Source organism: Lampetra fluviatilis, chromosome 1 (assembly GCF_964198595.1).
Source record: "Lampetra fluviatilis chromosome 1, kcLamFluv1.1, whole genome shotgun sequence".
Taxonomy (NCBI): domain Eukaryota; kingdom Metazoa; phylum Chordata; class Hyperoartia; order Petromyzontiformes; family Petromyzontidae; genus Lampetra; species Lampetra fluviatilis.
The window spans coordinates 4134128-4155948 of NC_136275.1; the positions used below are offsets into that span (position 1 = coordinate 4134128).

Sequence of the window (21821 nt, forward strand, 5' to 3'; positions counted from 1 at the left end):
GATTGACAGCTATGCGATCATATTCTTGGTTCTTTCGGTAAAGTCACGTATATAGAAAATAAAACTTTAAAATAGAAATACATTTTAAATAACAGAAGCGATCACCGGCCATCGTTTGACTCGACACAAATAATACTCAGATTGATGTTCCTGCTGTTGTGGAGTGACTCATGCAGCCAGCTATGGCTGCAGGGTTTTGGTGGTACATGTTGTTTATGCCATTTATTGTGAAAATTCCGTCACAGTTCCTATGATTGCTTTGTCATTGCTCTCATGGCTTTATTTTGGTGATTTCGAAAAGTGTATTGGTTTAGCCATGTTTGTTTGTTGTAGTACAGAGTTAGACTGATGGCCTTAATCTAAGTTGTCTTATGGTTGTTGTTGTTGTTTGACTTGCATCCCACTGGGATTTTTGCACACAGCGTTGGTGTACGGTGTTTTTTTCTGCAATATTTTGCTGTCTTTTCTTCGATTTTCTGTTTGCACTTAGTCACATATTCACTTTAAGATGTTTTTTGTTCATGTTTTTTTTTGTTTGTTGCGGTTGCACCCGATTCAAGAGCCGAATGGCTCACAGGGCTATACCTAATACATGAACTTTGACTTGAGTCGCGGCTTCGTACACAACAATCGACGTTCACAAGCCCCGCCCCTCCTCCTCAGCGCCCCTCCCCCTTATCGCCCCTCCCCCTCATCGCCCCGCCCCCTTATCGCCCCTCCCCCTCATCGCCCCTCCCTTCTTCGCCCCTCCCCCTCATCGCCCCGCCCCCTCATCGCCCCGCCCCCTCTCCTCCGCCCCCGCATCCTCCCTCCCGAGGAAACCCGGGGGCCACCGGAACCGGTATGTCCGTGACGTCATGCGGCCTAACTTCCGGCGCAGCCCCCACCGTTGGCCTGCTCTCCCGGCCGATTCCACCCGCGGCCGCACGGCTCGAGACGCTCCTCCTGAACCGCGCTCCTAGGAGTGGCATCCCGCTCGTAGGCGGTGCTCGCTCTCTCCGCGCGAGGTATTTGCCTCTCGTCCAGTCTGTTGTTTTTTTTGTCCCCCGCCTCCCGCGTTCCGTGCCACACCGCCGCGATTGCCTGAGGGCGGGAGGAGCGAAGGCCTAGTTGGGCCGGAGGTCCTCACGGAGCCTCGGTCTTGCCTGGATTTCTCCCCTCCCCCCCTCCCCGGGCGATGGCTGCATCTCCTCTCGGCGGGCTTCATAGCCCGGAGGTGGTTTCCGCCGGGATTGTGCGCTTTTTGGCGTTGGGTTGTTGTTGGGGTCGTTCGTTTTACAATCCCGAACCTACGCGAGGGGAATGGGTCTTTGAATGACGCTTGGTTTTGTGTGGCGGGGGAAAGTGGCGGTTGTTTTTGCTGCTTTTGGTGCTGAGAACGCATGAGTTGGTTTGTGCGCGGGGGATATCGCCGTCTCCTTAGCAAAGAAATCGCAAACCCGGTTCATTACGAGTAGCATTTGTTTATTACATACGAGACAGACATGTCCAGTGTCCTTGATTCATCAGACGTAGCCCGTATCGTGTGTGTAACCCCTCGGTTATGACAAGAGACGGTAAGCCGACATGAGTGTAATTACTCCAATTCGACGATAAACAATAAAAATGCTCAATGTAATTTTGCTCTCTTATTACACGAGAGATACAACACATCGGTTTTGCGTGATCTGCCTTCATTAAGCGAGACGGAAGTCGTGTTGTTGTGTAATTAGGAATTATGTCATTGGTGTTATCCGGAGGAATGTACTGCATCCACTACACACACTAACTGGGTTTCGTGTAATGATCCCGGTGTGTACTATGAGGCAATACAACCCCTTTTATGTAATTCCTATATCTAATTACGTACGTGTTGACGCGCGCGCGCACTGATGCAGTCTTACCACACGGCATAGCGTGGCGCGTTGCTACTGTACAGTAATGTCACTTGGCTGGAACGTCTTCGCAGCTGCGTGTACCCCCCCCCCCCAGGTATTGTGTTCAAGTCTCCGTTTCTCTCGAATCCATTCGCTCACGACGATTGAAATAACTGGAACCTTAAAAAAATTACCACCAGCAACATCTTACCACCTTTGTCGCTGACACTGCATTTTTTGACATCGCTCTAAAATAGCATGAACGCAGCATCATCCTAAGCTATACATTGTTTTCGTTCGAGCCTGCGACCCAGAGTTAACGGGCCACGCATGCACACCTGTACGGCTATGCGGTGTCCGTGACTGACCGTCGTTTCGCGGTGGTGACAGCTTTGTGGAGGTAAAGGCGCGACCTGTTTGATTGCGTGACTCGCTCCCGACCGCTTGTGTGCTGCTTTTTGCATTCGCTCCCGACGTGAAAGAGATGGAAACAAGACGGCGCGCTGGTGGTCGTCACTGCAGTTGCAACGCTGCGACACGGCTGATGGGCCTAGAGTTGTTTTTCGCATTCGACCGGCGTTGTTTTTACACTACGATAAAGAATTATTTTGGTTTAAAAAAAAAACTACTTACGAAAGGAGATTAAACGACCTCATTGAGATGATGTTTTTTTTTAATTCGAAACTTTTTTTATTCTAAGTTAAATTGGTTCAACGAAATCGGATTATATTGATGCATGTAATAAGGGGCCACTGGCACAAGTGAAAGAATGCGTGGTCACTCCACTCAAACGTTTCATCTGCTCCCAGGGCCCTCTCCCTGCGTTTCGCCTCATGAATGAGCGGTTGTAAGAAATGGACAACAGCTGTGTGGTTCATTCAAAAACGCGGGGGGGGGGGGAATTGTAATCCGCGCAACGAAATTTAATAATCTACCGCACAAAATCCATGCTAAATGGATATTTGAACCTTATGGCGGGACCCCGGGGTCCCGAATAAACGGAAGTAAAAATCGTAATTTTTTTATTTTTGGCGACTCCGTCCCACCGCGCACATAAACGCCGCGACCCACCCGGCACGCGGATCATTCTGTTGTCGTGTCCAAGCGCAGAAGAGCTGAACAAGCGAATGCACTCCATGCTGGGGTATGGGCAGGATCATAAGTCTTACCCAAAGCTGCTCAAACTGCCTACACGATTTAAGTTCTTTATTTGTCATCGCGGGATGCATAATACAGTGAAACTGCTCTCATCTTCATTATTATTTGTGAACTACCAATGTCTGCAGCCAGGATCAATCGATGACAATCCTATTACCTGCAGATATTTAACAGATGAGATGCGTTGCACCTTTAATTCCTCATGTTTGATAATACTTATCTTCATCATGGGACCTCCTTTGCCAGTACCAAAATATGAGAATAGGTTTTCCCCTTTTTGCTGGCAAAAAAAACAGGTGTTAAGATGTTTAAACACCAAAGGGAAACCTTTGACAAGGAATCGTGTCTGTCTGCGTGTGTGTCTCTGTGTCTGTGTTTTGTCTCTCAAATCTAGTTCTACCTGATGACGGTTGCTTGTGTTCCAATCGAAACGTCGTACTCTATTTCAATTATTTTGTTTCTACGTGACTTTACCGAAATAACCAAAGAGTAATATATGTATTCTCTTTGAAACTGATTGGTCCATACCAGGGACAGCTTTCTTTTGAGCCGAGTCTCAAACGGTGTTAGACCAGAGGACGACATTTTGAGACTAGGCTCAAAAGAAAGCTGTCTCTGGTGTGGAACAATCAGTTTATAAGGCCATCATATATTATCAGAGTATGTTTTTTGTTTGCATTCTGACTACATAATGCAGACACGATTCCTTGTAAAAGTTTTCAGTTTGGTGTTTTGACATCTTAACACCTATTTTGTTGCCAAAAAAAGGGGAAAACCTATTCTCAATACTTATCTTGTCCGTATGCATCTCTGTAGATAGGTTTTTTTTTGCGGTTAAGCCATAGTCCCCACATACCGCTTGTATCAATGCGGATAAGAAGAGCGGGGACCCACTACTCTGTAGACTAACATTGGTATAAACGCTTATTACAATATGAACAGCGCATTGAAAACGCTTAATATTTTATGTACTGTTTACAAAGTGTGTTCACAAATCCACACTGAGAAACATGATGATTGACAGGGGTGTAAATACTTTTTTCGATAGTGTATTTAAATAGAGGTACAGCAGGTAAGTAGTTTTCAGTTTTAAAGGCATAGTTTAACAAGACAACATTTGCCACCATCCTTCAAACCCATTAGTGAAAAAAAGCAAAGTTTTTCTTTACATTATAATATAATGTTTATGCGAGAGCCAGGGGCTCATGGGACCCCGAGGTCCCGCCATGAGGTTCATTTCCACACCATGGAAATGACAAGGACATCGTTGTGTTCCCGTGGCAAGGATGGCCGACTTTAGATCTCTTGGATCACACACGGCTCATCTTCCACATCAAGCAATCTTCTACGATGACATGCGAGCTCTGTATCAAGTGTCCGGTCACACATCTGCTCATTATTTTATGTTGATGTGCACACTGTTGAGTAATCCGGACCCACAGGCACCCGCCCAGCACTCTGTGCTAAGCGATGTGGTAGCTGTGGTGGCCGAGGGACGAATGTATTACCCACATCAACAGTTTCATCATCTCAGAGATCCCGTAGTAACGCTTCGTGTTTAATCTCAGCGTAGAAAGGGTTCCCATGTAGTATAATGGGGTCAGCCCAAGCAAAACGCCATTGTTTTGATTTTTAGTAGATGTGAGTCAGCCTGAATACAATGAAATCTGCAGAGATGCAGTGTATCACATGGATACGCCCATAAAACAAGTCCCACCAATTAAAAATAGATTCTTGTAGTGTCATACTGATGCTATGAACCATGGAGGATGGTTGATATTATTTCCGTGGAAACATTATGATCGGGTCAAGCCTCACTCCGCATCTAAAGCTTGTAACAAAAACTGTCCGATTGGAAACAACATCCTTTCTTGAAACGCCGCTTGTTATTTCCGCAGGACTGGCTGGCCAAAGCAGGTTGCTGCATCGACGGCGGCGTGCATTTGTTCCCCGCTTTCCGGTCCCGTCTGCAGCACGAACGAGCACCATCGCTGTCCACAAAATTGACCGCCGACTCAACGGGGGACGAAAATGATTGCGCGGTGTCACCAGAGAGGCGCGTCGTGGGAGCGCCCCGCTGCCAACGATGGCACCGCCTGCACGACAACTTTATGATAACGTCTCGGGCTTTTCCAAGAAACGCGCAGGCCCCTCTGCGATGTTCGCCTCCAGAGAAAACAGATGAAGAAACAGAAGCGCAAACGCTTGTTTAGGTTAGGTCTGACGAGCGCTGTCTTTTGAAAAATTAACACATCCACCGCACCTCGCCAAAGAACTGCTCGTGGAAAAATTTGGGGGGGGGGGGGTGGGGGGGAAAAAAACTGGATTATCGTTACCTTTAAAGCAAACGTTTTACGAGTCCTGTGCAATCTTTGATTGCTCGTAGGGAGAACCGTCTTGCCCAGTTGCAGAGCTTTGTTTCTGGCAAGAAGAAAGCTGCGCATCCTGAGCCGTGCAACCTCCCCCTCTTCCCCTTGCCCCGTTCCCCCAAAGCAACCGGATCCCATCGCCTGCCCCGGTCTCTCTACCCTGCCCAACGCGCACCTCCCTTCCTCTTCCTCCCCCTCCTCCTCCTCCCCCCCCCCCCATCGTCGCCCTCGTCCCACCGCACAAGGCGCCCGGCTTGCCTCCTGTCCCGCCCGATTGTCCTCTCCTTCATATTTTCGGCACCGCTGCGAGTCCGCGTCGGCGACCATGTCAGAGGGGTGCGGGCGCGAACGGCGCGTGGACGCGGAGTACGCCGTGTGCCTGCTGGAGCAGCTGCGCGGTTTCTACGAACGCCAGCTGCTCACCGACGTCGTGCTGGTTGCCGAGGGCAACGAGTTCCCGTGCCACCGGACTGTGCTGGCCGCGTGCAGCTCCTACTTCCGGTTAGTGGAGCCGATATTCGCGCACACGTGTACATGCACACGCACACAAACAGACGCGCGTGGTTGTCGTCAGTTATTTGACCTTGACTTAAAGCTTTCGTGACTGCAGGAATTCATACTCTTTGGGTCTTTCGGTAAAGCCACGTAGATAGAAAAATAGTAAAAATATCACGACGTTTCGATCGCTGTATTCTTTTCACCTGATGGCGATTGCTTGTGTTGCGATCGAAACGTCGTGATATTTTTTATTGTTCAACGGTTTTGCTTAACTTGATTCCTCTGTTTGTCGTGGTCAAATCTTGTAATCAAGATTTCGTCCACTTCCCGTTGTCCGATCAATTCCACATTTTGCACACGTACTCAGATCCGGTGACAAATGCATGCCTGTATCAAAATCGGCATCAATTAATACATTAATTCGCTACTTTAAAGCCATTTCATTTTGTATGGACGACTTTTTTTTGTGGAAGTCAAAAACGCCGCGATCCCTAAACTGTGGAATCTGCTCGCACAAAAGCAGGCGCCGCGTGTCTCAGACACCAATGACGTACTTCTCAACCGTGAGTTAAACGAAGTTGTTTTAAAAAACACTTTTTTAAAGGAGTTAATTTTTTTGTATCTACGTGGCTTTACCGAAAGACCCAAAGAATAGTAATTTGACCGTACGCCATGTCACGCTAGAGAGTGTAGCTTATGAAGGCAGATGGCCTCTGAATGTTCGAGAATGGTACAGTGAAACAATGGATTTTGCTAAACTGCCGTTTACTGCCACCATTATAGCCCCGTTGCTACTCAAAACAACCTGGCATCATGCATGGTGGTTGCCCATCCAAGCGCTATTCAGGCTTAACCCTACTTAAATGATCTGACGGGATTGAGTGCAACACACGCGTATACACACATGTAAAACGACGGAGAGTTGAGGCTGTTTGCGAGCATCCATTAAGATCTGCACAGCACGCGCGGAGTTCGTGTGTTCTCTAACCCAGGATTCAACCTCGCAGCTCGCGTGCACATAGGCGTCCATGCGGGTCCACATTCCTGCGTGAGTCACTCGCATCATGTCCGCCCACAAGCACAGACTCCTTCCTTTTGTGACCATGACTTATACCTAGCGATGGATGCCCAATGTGCGAATCCTGGCCATGCCGCGTTTAGCTGCTGTTGAATTGTTGAAGCTGGGCAAGCGTTTGAACTGCACTTCATGACACGGTGAGCACGTGTACAGTTTCTGTGCCATTCGTGGCGAAGCTGGAAATTTTGACGTTTTTCGGGGTTCTTCACCCCTGATCTCATGATGGGGCCTGTGCAGTTTCCACTGATGTGCTGCCCTTTGCCATTCCGCCGATGGACGAAGGGCTCCCCCGTGCAGCGTCGGTCACGGGAATGATTTAACCATACGTTGCTACGCTGGTCGGTACGGGTTGGTGAAGCGGAAGGGTCGCCTTGGACCGGTTTTGGCATCGCTCAGAGGTGCAGACATCACTTCACTGTTCGCCATGATCGGGAATGGAATTGAGATCATCTGGTTCGCAGTGCAATATGCTTTGAACTGTTTAACCCCTCTACCTGTATTTAAATGAAAAAGAGCTAATATACCAATAGTTCTGCCGCTTACCATTTTGAGAATACTGAGTGTATTAGGTTTGCTAGTACAGAAATTGATTCATGAACTAATCTGCATGGCGTTGATAGTGTATTATCCCCTTGTGTGCTTGGGATGAAAAAAAATGTTGGTTCTCTGGTTTCATTCACAGGCCAAATGCGCATTAATGAAATTGGCTGAATCTCCGAATGCAATTACTTACCCTCTTGGAAAAAAAAGTCTTAAGAATCTTGAAACTTTCCTTTGGAACTGGTTGGCATTACTATTTTGACTGTTATCAAGAGTGTCCTGTGTGACAAATGTGGCATTCCTGGATAAATAAAGTGCATGGTTATTTGAATGATTTTCCACTAAAAATTATGAAAGAAAGGATTTTGGTCATCGTATCAATAGGTCGGTTATTGAAGGCAGACCTCGATAAAAAATCTGAAATGAACTGGCACGTGACATTCACTTGGAGGGACTTTGGAAATCTAGAATTGACGATAAAAAGCAACAAAGATATCAATGTTCGTAGAGCAGCGGTCACCAACCTTTTGGCACCAGGGACCGGTTTCGTGGAAGACTATTTTTTCACGGACCGGGAGGGGGGGGGGTCATCATTGGGTCTTTCCCCCTTTTCAAAGAAGCTCTCCAGCGACGTTTGTTTTTTACTCATTGTGGCTACTAGGGGTTAGCAGCTTGTGGGCTCACCAACACTGTGACTAAGACAAGTGCGCAGTGCGGGAAGAAGGCGCGGACGGAAGTGGTAAATAAAATAATGGGGGCGGGCCACGCGCGGACTCACCGCTCACCTCCTGCTGTGCGGCCCGGTTCCTAACAGGCCACGGACCGGTACCGGTCCGCAGCCCGGGAGTTGGGGACCCCTGCCCTAGAGGGCAGAGTTTTGAATTTGTGTGAAGTGCTTAATAAGCACATAGACACCGCTGAAGGCAATATAAGAAAAGCAGAGTAATGTGCAAAAGAGCATGGAGAGATAACAAAATAATATTATCATCAACTTGTAATGCACCACTGAGTAATATCTCACTCTTGAAGAGAGAGAGCGACGCAGAGGTACGAGGAACCACAGACGAGCGGGGAAGGGCGGTTGAACGGGTGCCAAATGTCCCTCCCCTAAGCTCTGCGATATTCTGTATATTACCCGAAAGTGTAGTTGGCAAATTATGATTGAGCGTTTACACGTGGGAGGAAACCGGAGCGTCTGAAGAAAACTCACACGTGCGAGGGGTCAACACTATCCTGCCTTCTCCTTGCGAGCCAGGGTATGGCATCGCAACAGCGACGGAAAGGGCGTTACGCAATGTTTTTGCGATCCACCAATCCTTGCCTCCGCAGTGCTGGATTTCGGGTGTACGGCACCACCGCCTGGCTAAGATGAGTGCTTGGAAGTTTCATTTTAGAGATAGAAAAGAACAACATGGATTATGACACACGTGCATTTTAGAGACATATTCACTCTGAACAAGTTTAAGAGGATAACCGCCGAGGAGATGGAGCGATAAAATCAGGTTTTATGCAGGTGCTAGGTGGATTGTTACATCACTGGACCATAATGGATATTGAATGCTTTTTGGGAAGCCTTCATCCGGCAGTGGATTGGTCATGGCTGAAGATTTTTATTTTTAAACACAGCACTTTCTAGAACTTTCCAGGCCTCGTTGCAATCACTGCACATGCCAAGCCGCAGAACTTGCTGTGCGCGCTGGAGTTTATAATTTGCATTGATTTTGTGAGTGTTGGGTCTGCGTCAGCGTCTCTGTTTTTTTTTTTAGTCTGGCTGGATGATGCATTGGGGGAGGGGATTAGCATGCAGGGTGAGCACTATAAGAGCATTGTGGTGACTAATGATGAAAGTTTTCGCATCGTGACGAAAATATGAGAGAAAATGTTCCTTCTTGGTACGAAGCAACACTGGGAAATATAGTATTTCCACAAGGCATGAGCACTCTTGAATCTGTGACTAAACATGACGTTTTTAGGTTTGGCCTTGTTGCGGTTCAGAGTTTTTTTTTTTACAACAGTGTTCTTCACTAATTTTCAGAGGGAGGGGGGCACTTTCATCGGTAAGACATCGTCTCTGTAAGGGCCGTCACATTTGAAAACATTGGGGTTTGGCAGCACGATGATGGGGGTCTTTTCACATTTGTGTATTGTCGGGGGCCGCACGTTAGGGGTCGCACTAAATGCCACCAGGGACAGCCACTGGCCCGCGCGAGCCTTGCAATTAAGGACACTGATTTACGGTCATTTTTATTGGACGGTGTTCTTGAGCTTCAGAACATAGACAACACCGATAGTCAATCAAATGAGCTGACATTAACCATGTGACAGCATCGCTGGTTTTCTATAATGCAGGCTTCAATGGTACCACATTACCCAGGTCCTCGCTTGCACAAGAGATGGTGAGCCTCTGGACTCTCACTGGATTGAATACATAAAGTAAAATGAGTCTTCTTGGTTCTTTCGGTAAAGTCACGTAGAAGGGAAATAATAAAATAATAAAAATTAAACATAATTAAATAATTCTCACGACGTTTCGGCCACAACGCAAGCAGCCGTCCTCAGGTGAAGACCAGGTCTGTCGGGGAGACAGCGTCTGAATGAAACACCACCACGCTTGGAGCGTATATTTAAGCTGGGTTGGAAGGGGAAGAGCGCCTTGACAAAATAATTTGCATATCAAAAGGAATTTAGCATATTTATGGGAAATGCAGATAAAATAATGAGCTTCCCCTTGTTAGTACACTGCTGGATGAAAGCCTTCCCCGGTCAGGGGGGTTATCCGACCGTACTTTATCGCGCTGCGTCAGTGCGGTGTGGTAAAGCACGGAACCCCAGGACCCGGTTCGTATCACTCGACACTGATGTTAGTCATTGCCAGGATTCGAACTCGGGTTGCCAGGTTCGCTGCTCACTGAGGATTGACTTGCGAACAGTGGGCCACAGCATTCAGTGGACATTGATTTCTTGTGCAAATAAGGCCTCGGCAAAAGATGATACCTTGTGGTTTGACTCGTGCATTGTTTCTCGATGTTCAAGTGCATTTATATTTTTCTTCTTAAAGTTCATTTTAAAATAAGCACCGCATGCCTATGTTGGTGCTGGCTTGGCAATAACAAACTCTCCCTACTGTTGTCCTCCTTACCCCCCTTCCCTTCCCCAACCGCCTTGCTCTCCAATAATAACCCCCCCTCCCCGCCCAGGGCCATGTTCATGAGCGGGCTGAGTGAGAGCAAGCAGACCCATGTGAACCTGCACAACGTGGACTCGGCGACGCTGCAGATCATCGTGGCTTACGCGTACACGGGCCACCTGGAGATGAGTGACGGGGTCGCGGAGCAGCTGTTTGAGACGGCCACCTTCCTGCAGGTCTGCTGCGTCATTCCGCGCCGCGTCATTCCGCGCCGCGTCATTCCGCGCCGCGTCACTCCTCGCCACGTTCACCCCGCATCGCATGTTATTGGCGCCGCGTCACTGCGCCCTGCATCTCATTCCTCCGCTGTCCTTTACTGCGCACCGTGTTAGTCCACGCCATTCTCATAAAAGACCCGGCATGTAAACACGGTGTTGTCCGTGACTCTGACATTGAAATGAAAACTCGAGATACTGGTGGCTAGGTTGCTCGAAGGTCGGAGCACTCGGTGGTGTCGCCGAGATGCTTCAGCCATCTGATGATTTCAATTGCAGTGAGTTGTCGATGATGAAGCCGTTGTTTAAAATTTCGGTTTTCACTTAATTTGACTGAATTCCGTCTTGGAAAAAAACAAACACATTTTTACTGCAATGCAAACAGGAAAGTAACAAATAACCTAAACACATTTGTCAATATCACCTCCTTAAAAAAAAGACATAATCGGCGACATTTCGAGAAATGGCCCTTGGTTATTGCTCGTTAACATAGGAAAGTAGTTGAGAAGTGGTTCAGCCCCTTGGGTGTGGATTAAAACAAAACCACGAGCTGTTGACTAACACAGTGGGGGGCGGGTGGTCACTCTTGTGCTGGAGTTCCATGTTCCTCCTCCATTTCATGGCATGACGCTGACAGCATATTTGCACTACACTGTGGTAACATTTTTTTCAATGAAAATAAATTACAAATGTGTCTGCATTTCAAGAACATCATGTTCACTTGGCCTCCCTCCCTCCCGCCCGCCACCCTCTGCCGCCCACCGCTGCACTGCCTCGTGTAGGTAGAGGAGGTGGTGTGTCGCTGCCGTGACTACCTGGTGAAGAAGGTGTGCACGGAGAACTGCCTGCATCTGCTCGGCTTTGCAGACATGTATGCGTGCGGCGAGCTCAAGACGGCGGCTCGTCGCATGGTGGAGCACCGCTTCCCGGCGCTGTGCCGGCACGAGCACTTCCTGCAACTCCAGCCGCAACTGCTCATGGAGGTGAGCGGAACAGAGACGTCCAATGGCATCGACGACGGCGACAGTAACATCCGTTTAGGGGTTTCTGACGGTGTCCCGGTGCTACCAGAGGAATTGTAACTCGCTTAAGTATGTATGTTGAATTTCCTTCGCACAGTACATAGCCAGCCGATCTGATCGCAGGAGCGGAAAGGGCAGTACCAGTTGATTTTTTTAAATCAACGTTTTTATCATCGTGATTTCCTTTAGGTTACCCTCTTGCCTATGACCTTATTCACCAAGGAGGACGTGTCCGATCGTGTCACCTTTCGGAAGCTGATGGCAAGGTTGAGCGGGGGGGGGATAGTGCTCGCAAATGCATGCGAGATTAATTTTAGGTGACCGCACGGCTGTTCCATTTGGTCGTCAGCAGAGGGCAGTGGTGCAGCACATTCGAAGATGTTAAGTGACTCGAATGCTTCCTGACTTAACCAACCTGCGCTGATCACCCCGGGTCGTGCGGTGTGACTTGATAGCAATGTTTCATCGTCCCCTCCGCAGGTGCTCGGCAGCGACAACCTCAACGTGGAGAAGGAGGAGACGGTGCGGGAAGCGGCCATGCTGTGGCTGGAGTACAGCCCGTCGTCGCGCTCGCAGTACCTCTCCGCCGTGCTCGGGCACATCCGCATCGACGCGCTGTCTGAGGTGCTGCCCCCCCCCCACCTCCACGTGACCCTGAGCCCCGTGACCTCATGACACCATGCGACCCCTCACCTCCAAATCCTACCACACCTTGCCCCACGAACTCACAACCTCACCACCTCGCAATCCCACAAGCTGCAATTCCTGGCACGGCCCCTTTAACCCCTATGACCGGTTGCACAAGCGTTCGGCGCGTACCGATGCACCGTTAAATTAATGGTAACTGTTGATAATATTAAACAATGCCCGAGAAGACACGGGGTGAGGGCTGCCACGGTTTTGGCTGACGGCTGAGTGATGGTGCTTGGCACATCAGCAACTCAAATGTGGGTAAAAAACAAAACAGGCCATAGGTTGCATTGGGGAGGAGGTGGCAAGTAGCCAATAAAATGCCATCCCTTGCCATAACCACACCTAGCCACTATCACGAGCCCTGACAATGACCCTCATCAACTGACCAAATTGGCACTAGTTTCAGCCCTCCCACTAACCAAAACCAGATCGTCAACCTAACCAGGTAGTCAGCTACCAACCAGCCTCTAGTACTCATCCTCCCAACTGACGCACTATGTACGCATGTTGAACTTCTTTAGCACCGTACGTAGCCATCCATGCTAATTTGTCGGCTACGCTGATCGGTTGGCCCCTGTTCAATTGCGGGCTCACAAGATATTCCTCTTCTCTCCTCTGCCCATGACTGACTGTCGCTTCTCTACGAAGTGTTTTCATTCACACCTTTCCGTAGAAGTACACGAACCCTCCCTTTTCTGCAAAGTCCATATCCGTTTTGTACAGCATTTTGAGATGCATTTGCAATTAGGCAGTTATAAATCAATTGGAATGACACTAATCCGACTGGCGGTCCTAACACTAAACGATGACTCCGATCCTGCCAGGGGTGCCCCAGTTAAAATCTATCCAGGGCCTTGTGTCACGTGCGTCCAGTACAAAATTGTAATGAGAGAGCCCAGCCACTACTAGTGGCTGTCGCATCAACTCCAATCCTGCGAAGCATCCTTGTCTCTCTTGGTCTGCGGCCTCCCTCCCACGCAATGCTCCTCTGTGAACCACATCAGCACGGTACAGCGGAAGGTGTGGACACCTGCTCCGTAAATGGGAGATGAACGAATCTCCAACGCGTCACCATGGAGCAAGCCAAACAAACGATGGCCTGCTTGGTGAACGCGCTGTTGCTGTGCTCATTCGCAGGAGGACTGCGTGGAATACATGGGGCGCCGCGGTGGCGAGGTGTTAACTCTGTCGCCTGGTATGCAGGAGTTTGTGATTTCGATCCTGACCCTGATGCCTGTATATTTGGAGTTTGCATGTTCTCCCCTGTGGTCGCGCGGATTTTTGTACAGGTCCTCCGGTTTTTCCCTCCATGTGTAAAAGCGTGCGTTTAGAGTAGTAGTTGTTTGCTATAAGTTTCCACACAATAAGCCACTTCGTTGAGTTATCATTTGTAGCCAGGTCACTTCTTAAAAATAGCTATTTAGCTCTGTGGGCCTTACTTGGTCAAATCTAAAATATTTTTCTTTAGTACATTCACCGTCCCTTGATTCCATCAACTGGATTTCTAACTTCACGTATGCCACACAGATTTTTTCCGTACGAAAGAAAAATCTCATTAGCCGAGGTGGTCCCAGCGCCGCGTGGCGATGGTCTCTGTGGTGCTATCTTTGCGTGTGGCGTGCTGTGCAGGTGACGCAGCGCGCCTGGTTCCAGGGCCTCCCGCCCAACGACAAGTCCGTGGTGGTGCAGGGCCTCTACAAGTCCATGCCACGCTTCTTCAAGCCACGACTGGGCATGACCAAGGAGGAGATGGTGGTGTTTGTGGAGGTGCCGGTTGGGGATGAGGGCAGCCGCCCGGGAGCCCAGGCGGCCATCTGCTACAGCCCTCAGGCCGGAAAGGCAATGCCCTTTAAATATATTTTGATATAAATATGTGTGTATTTATGGCGTTTTTTAAATTTACTTTATGGCTGAAAGCAAGATATACGGTAACATCTCAGCTCGCCGGACCCCGATTAACCGGGGTTTGCATTTAGCCGCACCAAGAATCTGAATGCATGATCTGTACGAAAGAGGCTCGGCACCCCGAGCCTGGGTCAACCGAGTCCCCTCTTTGGCTCCACGTTCGACGCATCCGGTCGTGACGGTTGCACCCCCTCCCCACCCGTCGTGTGCACCCCACAGGTTTACCGCTTGTGCAGCCCCCCCGGCGAGCTGCGCAAGGTGGGCGTGCTGGTCACGCCGGACAACGACCTCTATATTGCCGGGGGCATGGCGCTCTCGGGCTCCCCGGGCTTCGGGGCGAGTGGCGGCGGCGGCGGCTCGGAGCCTGCGCCGGCCACGCCGCAGCAAGCCCACCCGCACGGCCGCGTGCCAGTGCGCTCCTTCTACTGGTTCGATGCGCAGCAGAACGCCTGGGTGGGCAAGGCGCCCATGCTGCAGGCGCGGACGCAACCGGCGCTCGTATACTGCCGTGCGCAGGTGGGGGAGGGGGTGGAACCGCACGGCCGACATCGCCCTCGCCAGTCCCGTCCCCCAAAACACCCCCCCGACACCCCATCCTCCGCTCCTTCCCCGTGACAATCCCTGAAGTGCGATCGTCACCTCCATTCCACTCCTGTCGTCTCCCCCTACTCTACGATCACCGCTCCTTACCGTCCACCCACTTCCTCCCCTTGCTCTCTTCTCCCTTTCCTGGGCGCCAGTTGCCCCGTCTGGTTCTGCCTTCCCAACTCTCAACTCCTCTCCTCCCCGCCACCCTTCACAATGCTAACCACCGCCACGTACACATTACCCGTGCGCGCGCGCGCACGTTCTCGCGGGTGGAAACGTACACGTGTGCTTGCGTGCGTGCGTGCGTGCGCGTCCAGGTGTACGCGCTGGGTGGCGAGGTGGTGGTGGAGCCGGGCCGGCGCTCGGTGGAGCGCTACGACGTGCGGCGCGACGCGTGGTCGCCCGTGTCGCCGGCCCCCTTCCCGTGGCAGTGGTGCGCGGCGGTGGAGTGCCGCGGGCGCGTCTACGCCATGGCGCACGACCGCACCTTCTGCTACGACCCGGCGGCCGACTCGTGGACGGAGCTGTCCCTGCGCCGCACGAGCCGCTGCTTCGCCTCGGCCGCCGCCCTCGACGGCCGCATCTACTACATCGGCGGGCTGCACATCAGCGGCGGCGGCTGCGGCATCAGGGTGCCGTCGGGCACGCTCAACGGCTCCTCCATCTCGGTGGAGGTGTTCGACTCGCAGGCCAACGCGTGGGAGATGCGCGCCTGCATCCCCGCGCGCCGCTACTCGGACCCGTGCGTGCGTGCCTTCGCGCTGCTCGGCTCGCTCTGCGTGTTCCTGCGCGAGACGCACCTGGCCGACCGGCCCGCGCTACGCCGTCTACCGCTACGACGCGGCGCTCGACCGCTGGGAGCTGCTGCAGCAGGTGTCGGAGCGCGTGCTCTGGGACCTGGGCCGCGACTTCAAGTGCACCGTAGCGAAGCTCTACCCGTCGTGCCTCGCCGAGTCGCCGTGGAAGCCGCCGCCGCCGCCCGCGTCGCTCTCGCCCATGGTGGAGATTGACAGCTTCGACGATATCGAGGAGGTGGTGCTCATCCCACCCGACTGACGAGACGAGGCGGAGGGAGGCGGGCGGACACCGAGGATAGAGGGGCGAGCGGGGGCCGAGAACGCACCCGAGCGGAGAGAGAGAGAGACGGAGAGGGAGCGACAGAGGAGTAGGACTGAGGAACGCGACACGGGAAGCGAGGGAAGACGACCGACCTCTCAAAGACCCTCCTCGGTCAAATCCTCGGGCTGACCGAAATTGCAGTTGCGAATGGAAAAAAAAGAGTAAAATAAAAAAATACGTGTGCATCATTATGTTGGGGTTAAACGCGGGGTTAGGTGAAAAAGTCGTTTGTCAGCTGTCCGTATCTCCCGCCCTCCGAGACACATTCACGGACGACGCTTGGTGCATGCTGGGCACACGACGTGCGTAATTATATCTTTGAGACGTCGCTGGAGCCCGCTACTTGCGCCATGACCACCGCGTGACCTCTGCGTGCGGAGCGCCAGACCGCCCCCCCCCACCCCCATCGACGGCTCGTGTGCAGTAATGAAGTAATAGCGAGCCGCTCGCCCGCCCGCCCGCTTGCCCAGCCGGCGCCGCGTCCACAGCTCGGCGCTGCGACGCATCAATCAGCCTACACGTCGTGTGACTATGTAAACCGTTCATTTGTTTTGTATATTTAGCCCCTCATCGGTGCAGTGTGGCTGCTGCTCATTTTTCGTTGTCTTTTTTTTTCCACCTGATCAGTGTTTTCCTAGGTGCACCTTCATTATAAGGGTGACCCCCCCCCGCCCACCCCCCCTCCTCCCTCCCCCCCGTGTCGTGTTTTGTATATTTGTATAATTTCCAGCGGACTGCATACTATAGCCCAAGAACCCCAGACCCTTCCGAACCCCCCCCCCCCACCACCAAACTCTGCCTCTTGACCATCCTTGACCACCCTTTCCCCTGTGCCTCCTCATCCATCGCCTCTTTCCTCGTCTGCAGTCTGGAGTTCTTGGTTGGGGTCTGGCGATTTCCCCCCCCCCCCCCCCCCGTTCGTGCGTTACGCAGCGGGACGGCGTTGCGCGTCGCGAAACTGGGAGAGCTGCAGACTGCCGACGACTCCGTTCGTGGCTAGGAACCGTTGAGTTCTGCGGCGACCGTTGATCTTTCCGTGAGCCGCTTGTCGAGCCCTGCCAATCAAACGCGTTCATTAGGAAGTCATTGGCCGGTGAGTTTCCAGCGATCGCATGCATTGCCCACCGACCTCTAGGGATATGACGGCCACATTTGAATGACATATAGCCTTGAGAGTCCATCAGCCTGTCGGTCTGGGTTTGGTCCGAAACTCTGCGGACCAATCCCGGCAAACGTATGTTCTCGCGTCAAACTCTGGATGGGTCTCTTGCTTTCAGTCTCATCAGCAGGACCTTGGGTGTCGGGGTGAGAGCACTGTTCCAGCACTGTTGTTGTACGGTGCAGTGCATCGAATTTCGTAGATAAATCAGGGGGACATTTACTTATTGTTGATCTCCTGGGGAAGAGGAGTTGAGTACTCCGCTGCCCTGGAACTGGTTGGTGTATGAAGATCTGAGCTGGCACTGCACTGCAGTTGGCACCCTGTAGTTTTTTAAACAACAACGGAGTTTGCGTTTATAGTTTTAATTCCCACAATGTCTCAAGTGGGCACTGCTACTTTGAACATTGAGTTCCTCTCGCGTGTTGTTCAAGAGACCATCGATGGTCCGTAACCTTCACTTGGCTGGAAACTGGACGAACGATCGCAGAAATCGACAGTTCATCGCCGTAACAGGGAGGCGTTGGCATCATTTTGTCATCGCGAGTCTCGGCCGGGAGAGTGGGGGGGGGGGTGACGCACGCGCTGCAGACGCGAGAGAGACGCGACGCCCATCGTGGGTTCACGGCGATGGCTCGCGCATGTCCCCCCCCCCTTCCCACTTGCACTGCGGACAAGCGCTCTCCGTGGCGGAGACGGCGACTTACCCTCGAGCCGGCATGGCGAAGAGAAATTTAAGCAAGTAACTGCAGCGTGCGGGCGCTCGCCAATTGGTCTCATCGCGACGTGTTGAAAGCATTGGCCGCTTCCTTCTGTGCTACTCGACTTCTGGTGCGCTCACTTGAATGAAGCCCAGCGGTTGTGGGGCCGTTGCTGCTGTGAGAAATCACTGCAGGCCAGCGCCATGACAGAGACACTGAAGCTGATGTCGCAGAGATCCTGGCTTCGAATCTGGGTTTCAGCCACCCATGACTTTTAACTGGGTTCTCAAGAGTAGCGAGTTGATCATTTCCGCCCGGTCACCAATAACTGCATCAAAAAAAGTCATATTTGTTCGACTAAAATCTGGCTCTGGGGATTGCATAGGAAAATGCATACGTGTATTAATATTATATATGGTAAGGTGAGAGTCTCTTTTTGCAGGATGGGACCTGGGGTGCAGAAAGAATATACACTACGGACAAAGTTGGCACGGATATTTGCGTTACGCATTGAGCAAAAATGGGACATCAGTGGCCCATCGAGGGCTGTTCTGTGGCTCCGAAGTCCTGTTGAAGGGACTTGAGAAACAATCTTTGGGGCCATTCTCTGACACAAAATTCGTATGGCTATAGTTTTTAATTAGTGTCATATCATCACTCTACCGTAGTACAATTGGAATACAGTGTTGCTGTTAAAAAAAACTAATAGGAAATTATTATTCTCAGTACTGATGTTGGTGAAATGATGTGGCGATCGATTCGGAGCAAATCCCTTTGAAAGTGGACGTTGGTCGTTTTTCTTTTCATGGATCGGGCCACGGGAAAAGTGAGCGGGTCGAGTGAGAGATTGGTCCAGACGAAGCGATTGTCCTTGCTAAATTCCTCCCCGCGGCACCCACGTTAAACCGCACCGCATGCCTCTTTATCAGCGCTTCCCTGTGATTACTGGGTGACGACGCTATTAAATATGTTCAAAATAAAGGAGTGGTGCTTCCGCAGATTTGTGTGGGCCTGACCGGGGCCAGTGAATCCAGAGGCAATCGTGAAGCACGTTGGTGCAGCCAATCACACTCGAGGATTTGCGGTTATCTCACGGCGTCAATCGGACACGTGTTGGAGAGCTGAACGATATGTTTTTTGTTTGTTGGAGAAGTTTTGAGCGACGCACGAATGCTGCCGTGAGATTGGCCGCGTGTTCGTTTTGCCGACGAGCTGCGCGACACCGTGACCTTTACATTTCAGCGAAGGCTTTTCATGGCGGGGAGGCAAATGCCATTGTCGGAATTGACGCAGAAGTGGGATTTTTACGGAACGTACAAATAATGAAAATACAAAGCAAATGGTTTTATGACCGTTGCTAATATTGTTATCCCAACACTGATCTTTCCCGGGTGAGAGCAAAGCCTGTCCATGCAACTTGGGGCCCCACCACCTATGGGGACGGCCGTTGAAACGTAACGGCGCAACGATGACGCCGCGTGAAAGTCACCCGTGTTCTGTCGCGAGTGACTGAATCCTGTTGCGAGTAACCGAATCCACTCCGGGGACCTGGGAAGACGTTTTGCGAGTGCCGACCGGGAATTGAGTGGGTGGGTGGGTGAGGGAAGGGTGTCGGGGGCGAAGTTTTTCGAGCGCTCCGTGCCGATTCTCGACCTCTCGCCGAAGGAGGTGCACGCGATGGGGCAGGGAAAACGTGCGCCTGCCTCACACCCCGCTTCCAACTCTGCCCCCCCCTCCCTCCCTCCCTTCCTCTGCATCCTCGCAATCTATGCCTTCCCTCGTTAACCATGGTGTAACGGTTCTTTTTCCATGTAAATGTTTTATTTTATCGCCCTCCTTGACGGAGGCATTTTTGTACGTTGAGCCGTTGTTGGCCAAAGATTCGTCTCAAGTCCCCTCCGCTCCAGGTTGGCCCACGAGTCTGAACCGAGGTTTTTTTTGTTGTTTTTACAGAGCACAGCACGTCAGCTGTGGTGACACGGCCACAATTGGCACGATGATATTGATGACGATGACGATGAGGATGATGAACAGTTATTTCCACAAACTTCAAAGTTTTGCTCGCTACACTGCCTGGGCAGATATGGCTCCAAGTCAGAAACTCCTTGCATCAATGTTGTTGTTACACGGCCAAAAACAGTGCTTGTTGATGTAAAAGGTGCGTGTTTAAAATAAAATAAAAACCTTCGGAAAAGGTTTTCGCGGTGATTGACCCTATCACAATTGGTGTTGTTAATATCTTTACCGCATTGGGTGGTACCGACAAGTGTAGTTTCAAATCCGAGCCCATGAACTACACCAATGGGTTTGAGGAAATGATAATCGGCAACCCGGACCGGATCCTTGGGGGGCAAACTGGAGCAGATTGCACCACGTCCTTCTGTTCCTCTGAGCTTCGTGCTCCAGTCCAGTGCGTCCGGTAGCTCCACCCCTAGTTTTTCTACTGTTTACAGGGTTGGACTTGCATATTGTTACTGGCAGCCTGGCTGCATCGCTTCTCTTCGTGTTCTGCCGAGTTGCACATTCTGGTAATGTGATGCTCACACACGTGAACGCGCACACAATGCACCCTCGCGCGCGCACACACACACACGTGCACACCGTGTGTCCAGGAAGCTCAATGCTCTAAACTTGGGTTCTAGAACTTGTTGCCTGTGACTGTGCGACCCCGTCCACAACCACCAGTGTCCGTCGTAGACGCAGAACCACTCACACGCCCGGCCATTTCAAATCGAGCAATGAGGGAGCGTGACGAACCCACGCGGAAAGGTGAACTGGCAGGCTATACCCAGGAGGCCAAAACATAACGGAATTGGCATTCAATGGCATTTATTCACGGATTCATTAATGCCGCTCTGTTTTTTTTTTGACTTGCGAAGGAGGGCGATTGCTCGAGATGTTCGCTCGGGTGTTGGGTTTTTCCCTGCAATGCATCCTCGCGGTTTAGCCTGCAGTTGCCCCTTCGCTCGCGTGGTCTCGTGCACTCCGCGCCCCCCTCGACGATGTCGCTGTTCGCCCAAGTGGCTTCCTGATAGGAGTGTCGGTGGACAAGGCCATCGACCTGAACGTAAAAAGAATCGCAGCGGTGTGTGGGGCGGGACGCTGACACCTTTCCGCACGCCTCTCCTCATTATTTTCAACACTTGGGTTGTGGAGTTGGGCCCTCTCGGCCTCGGAGGTTCAAAATTGTTGTTGCTTTGGAAACGTCGAACCGGTGAATAAATTAAACTGCTCTGTGCGAACCCTCCACCCTCACCTGTGTGTTGGAGACGCGTGCGACGGGAAGCTTTTGTGACCGATAAACCGCACACCTTGGGGTCTGTACCGTGCACTGCATCCCACACTGAGCAGTCGTCTCGTGTTGACGCACACGGTAAGCCCGTGTGCACTCGGCTCTTTGTCCAGTCTACTGCTGGATGATGACCTTCCCATGTCGTGCTAATTATGGTGGTTGTCTGACCATACTCTTTCTATGTGGGGAATATAGACGTAGGAGCATAGTTCAGTACAGCTTTTGATTTCTGCACTGCCCTCTGATTAAATGGTAGTCATGCTGCGGCCTACGGCACCAATTGTGTATGTGGCGGTCGCCCCATCCAAGCACTATCCAGGCTCAAGCCTGTTGTGCATGTTTTGGTTATCGGCCTCGATTACATAGACGGCATGATTCGGATTGGTACACGCTAAACTCAGATCTACCGTCGATATAGAGAAATCATTCGTGGATTGTGAG

At 51.3% G+C, this 21821-nt stretch overlaps 1 protein-coding gene across 1 annotated transcript; it reads left to right on the forward strand.

Annotated features, from left to right (window-relative positions):
• The first annotated feature begins 851 nt into the window (after positions 1-851).
• LOC144954946 (kelch repeat and BTB domain-containing protein 2-like) lies at positions 852-21330 on the forward strand. The gene is given in 9 exon segments (XM_078885341.1): positions 852-1007; positions 4913-5884; positions 10697-10862; positions 11684-11884; positions 12404-12547; positions 14246-14455; positions 14741-15037; positions 15427-15921; positions 15923-21330. Coding segments are annotated over 8 exon segments (1932 nt in total). The 5' UTR covers positions 852-1007; positions 4913-5708; the 3' UTR covers positions 16166-21330.
• Positions 21331-21821: the final 491 nt, after the last annotated feature.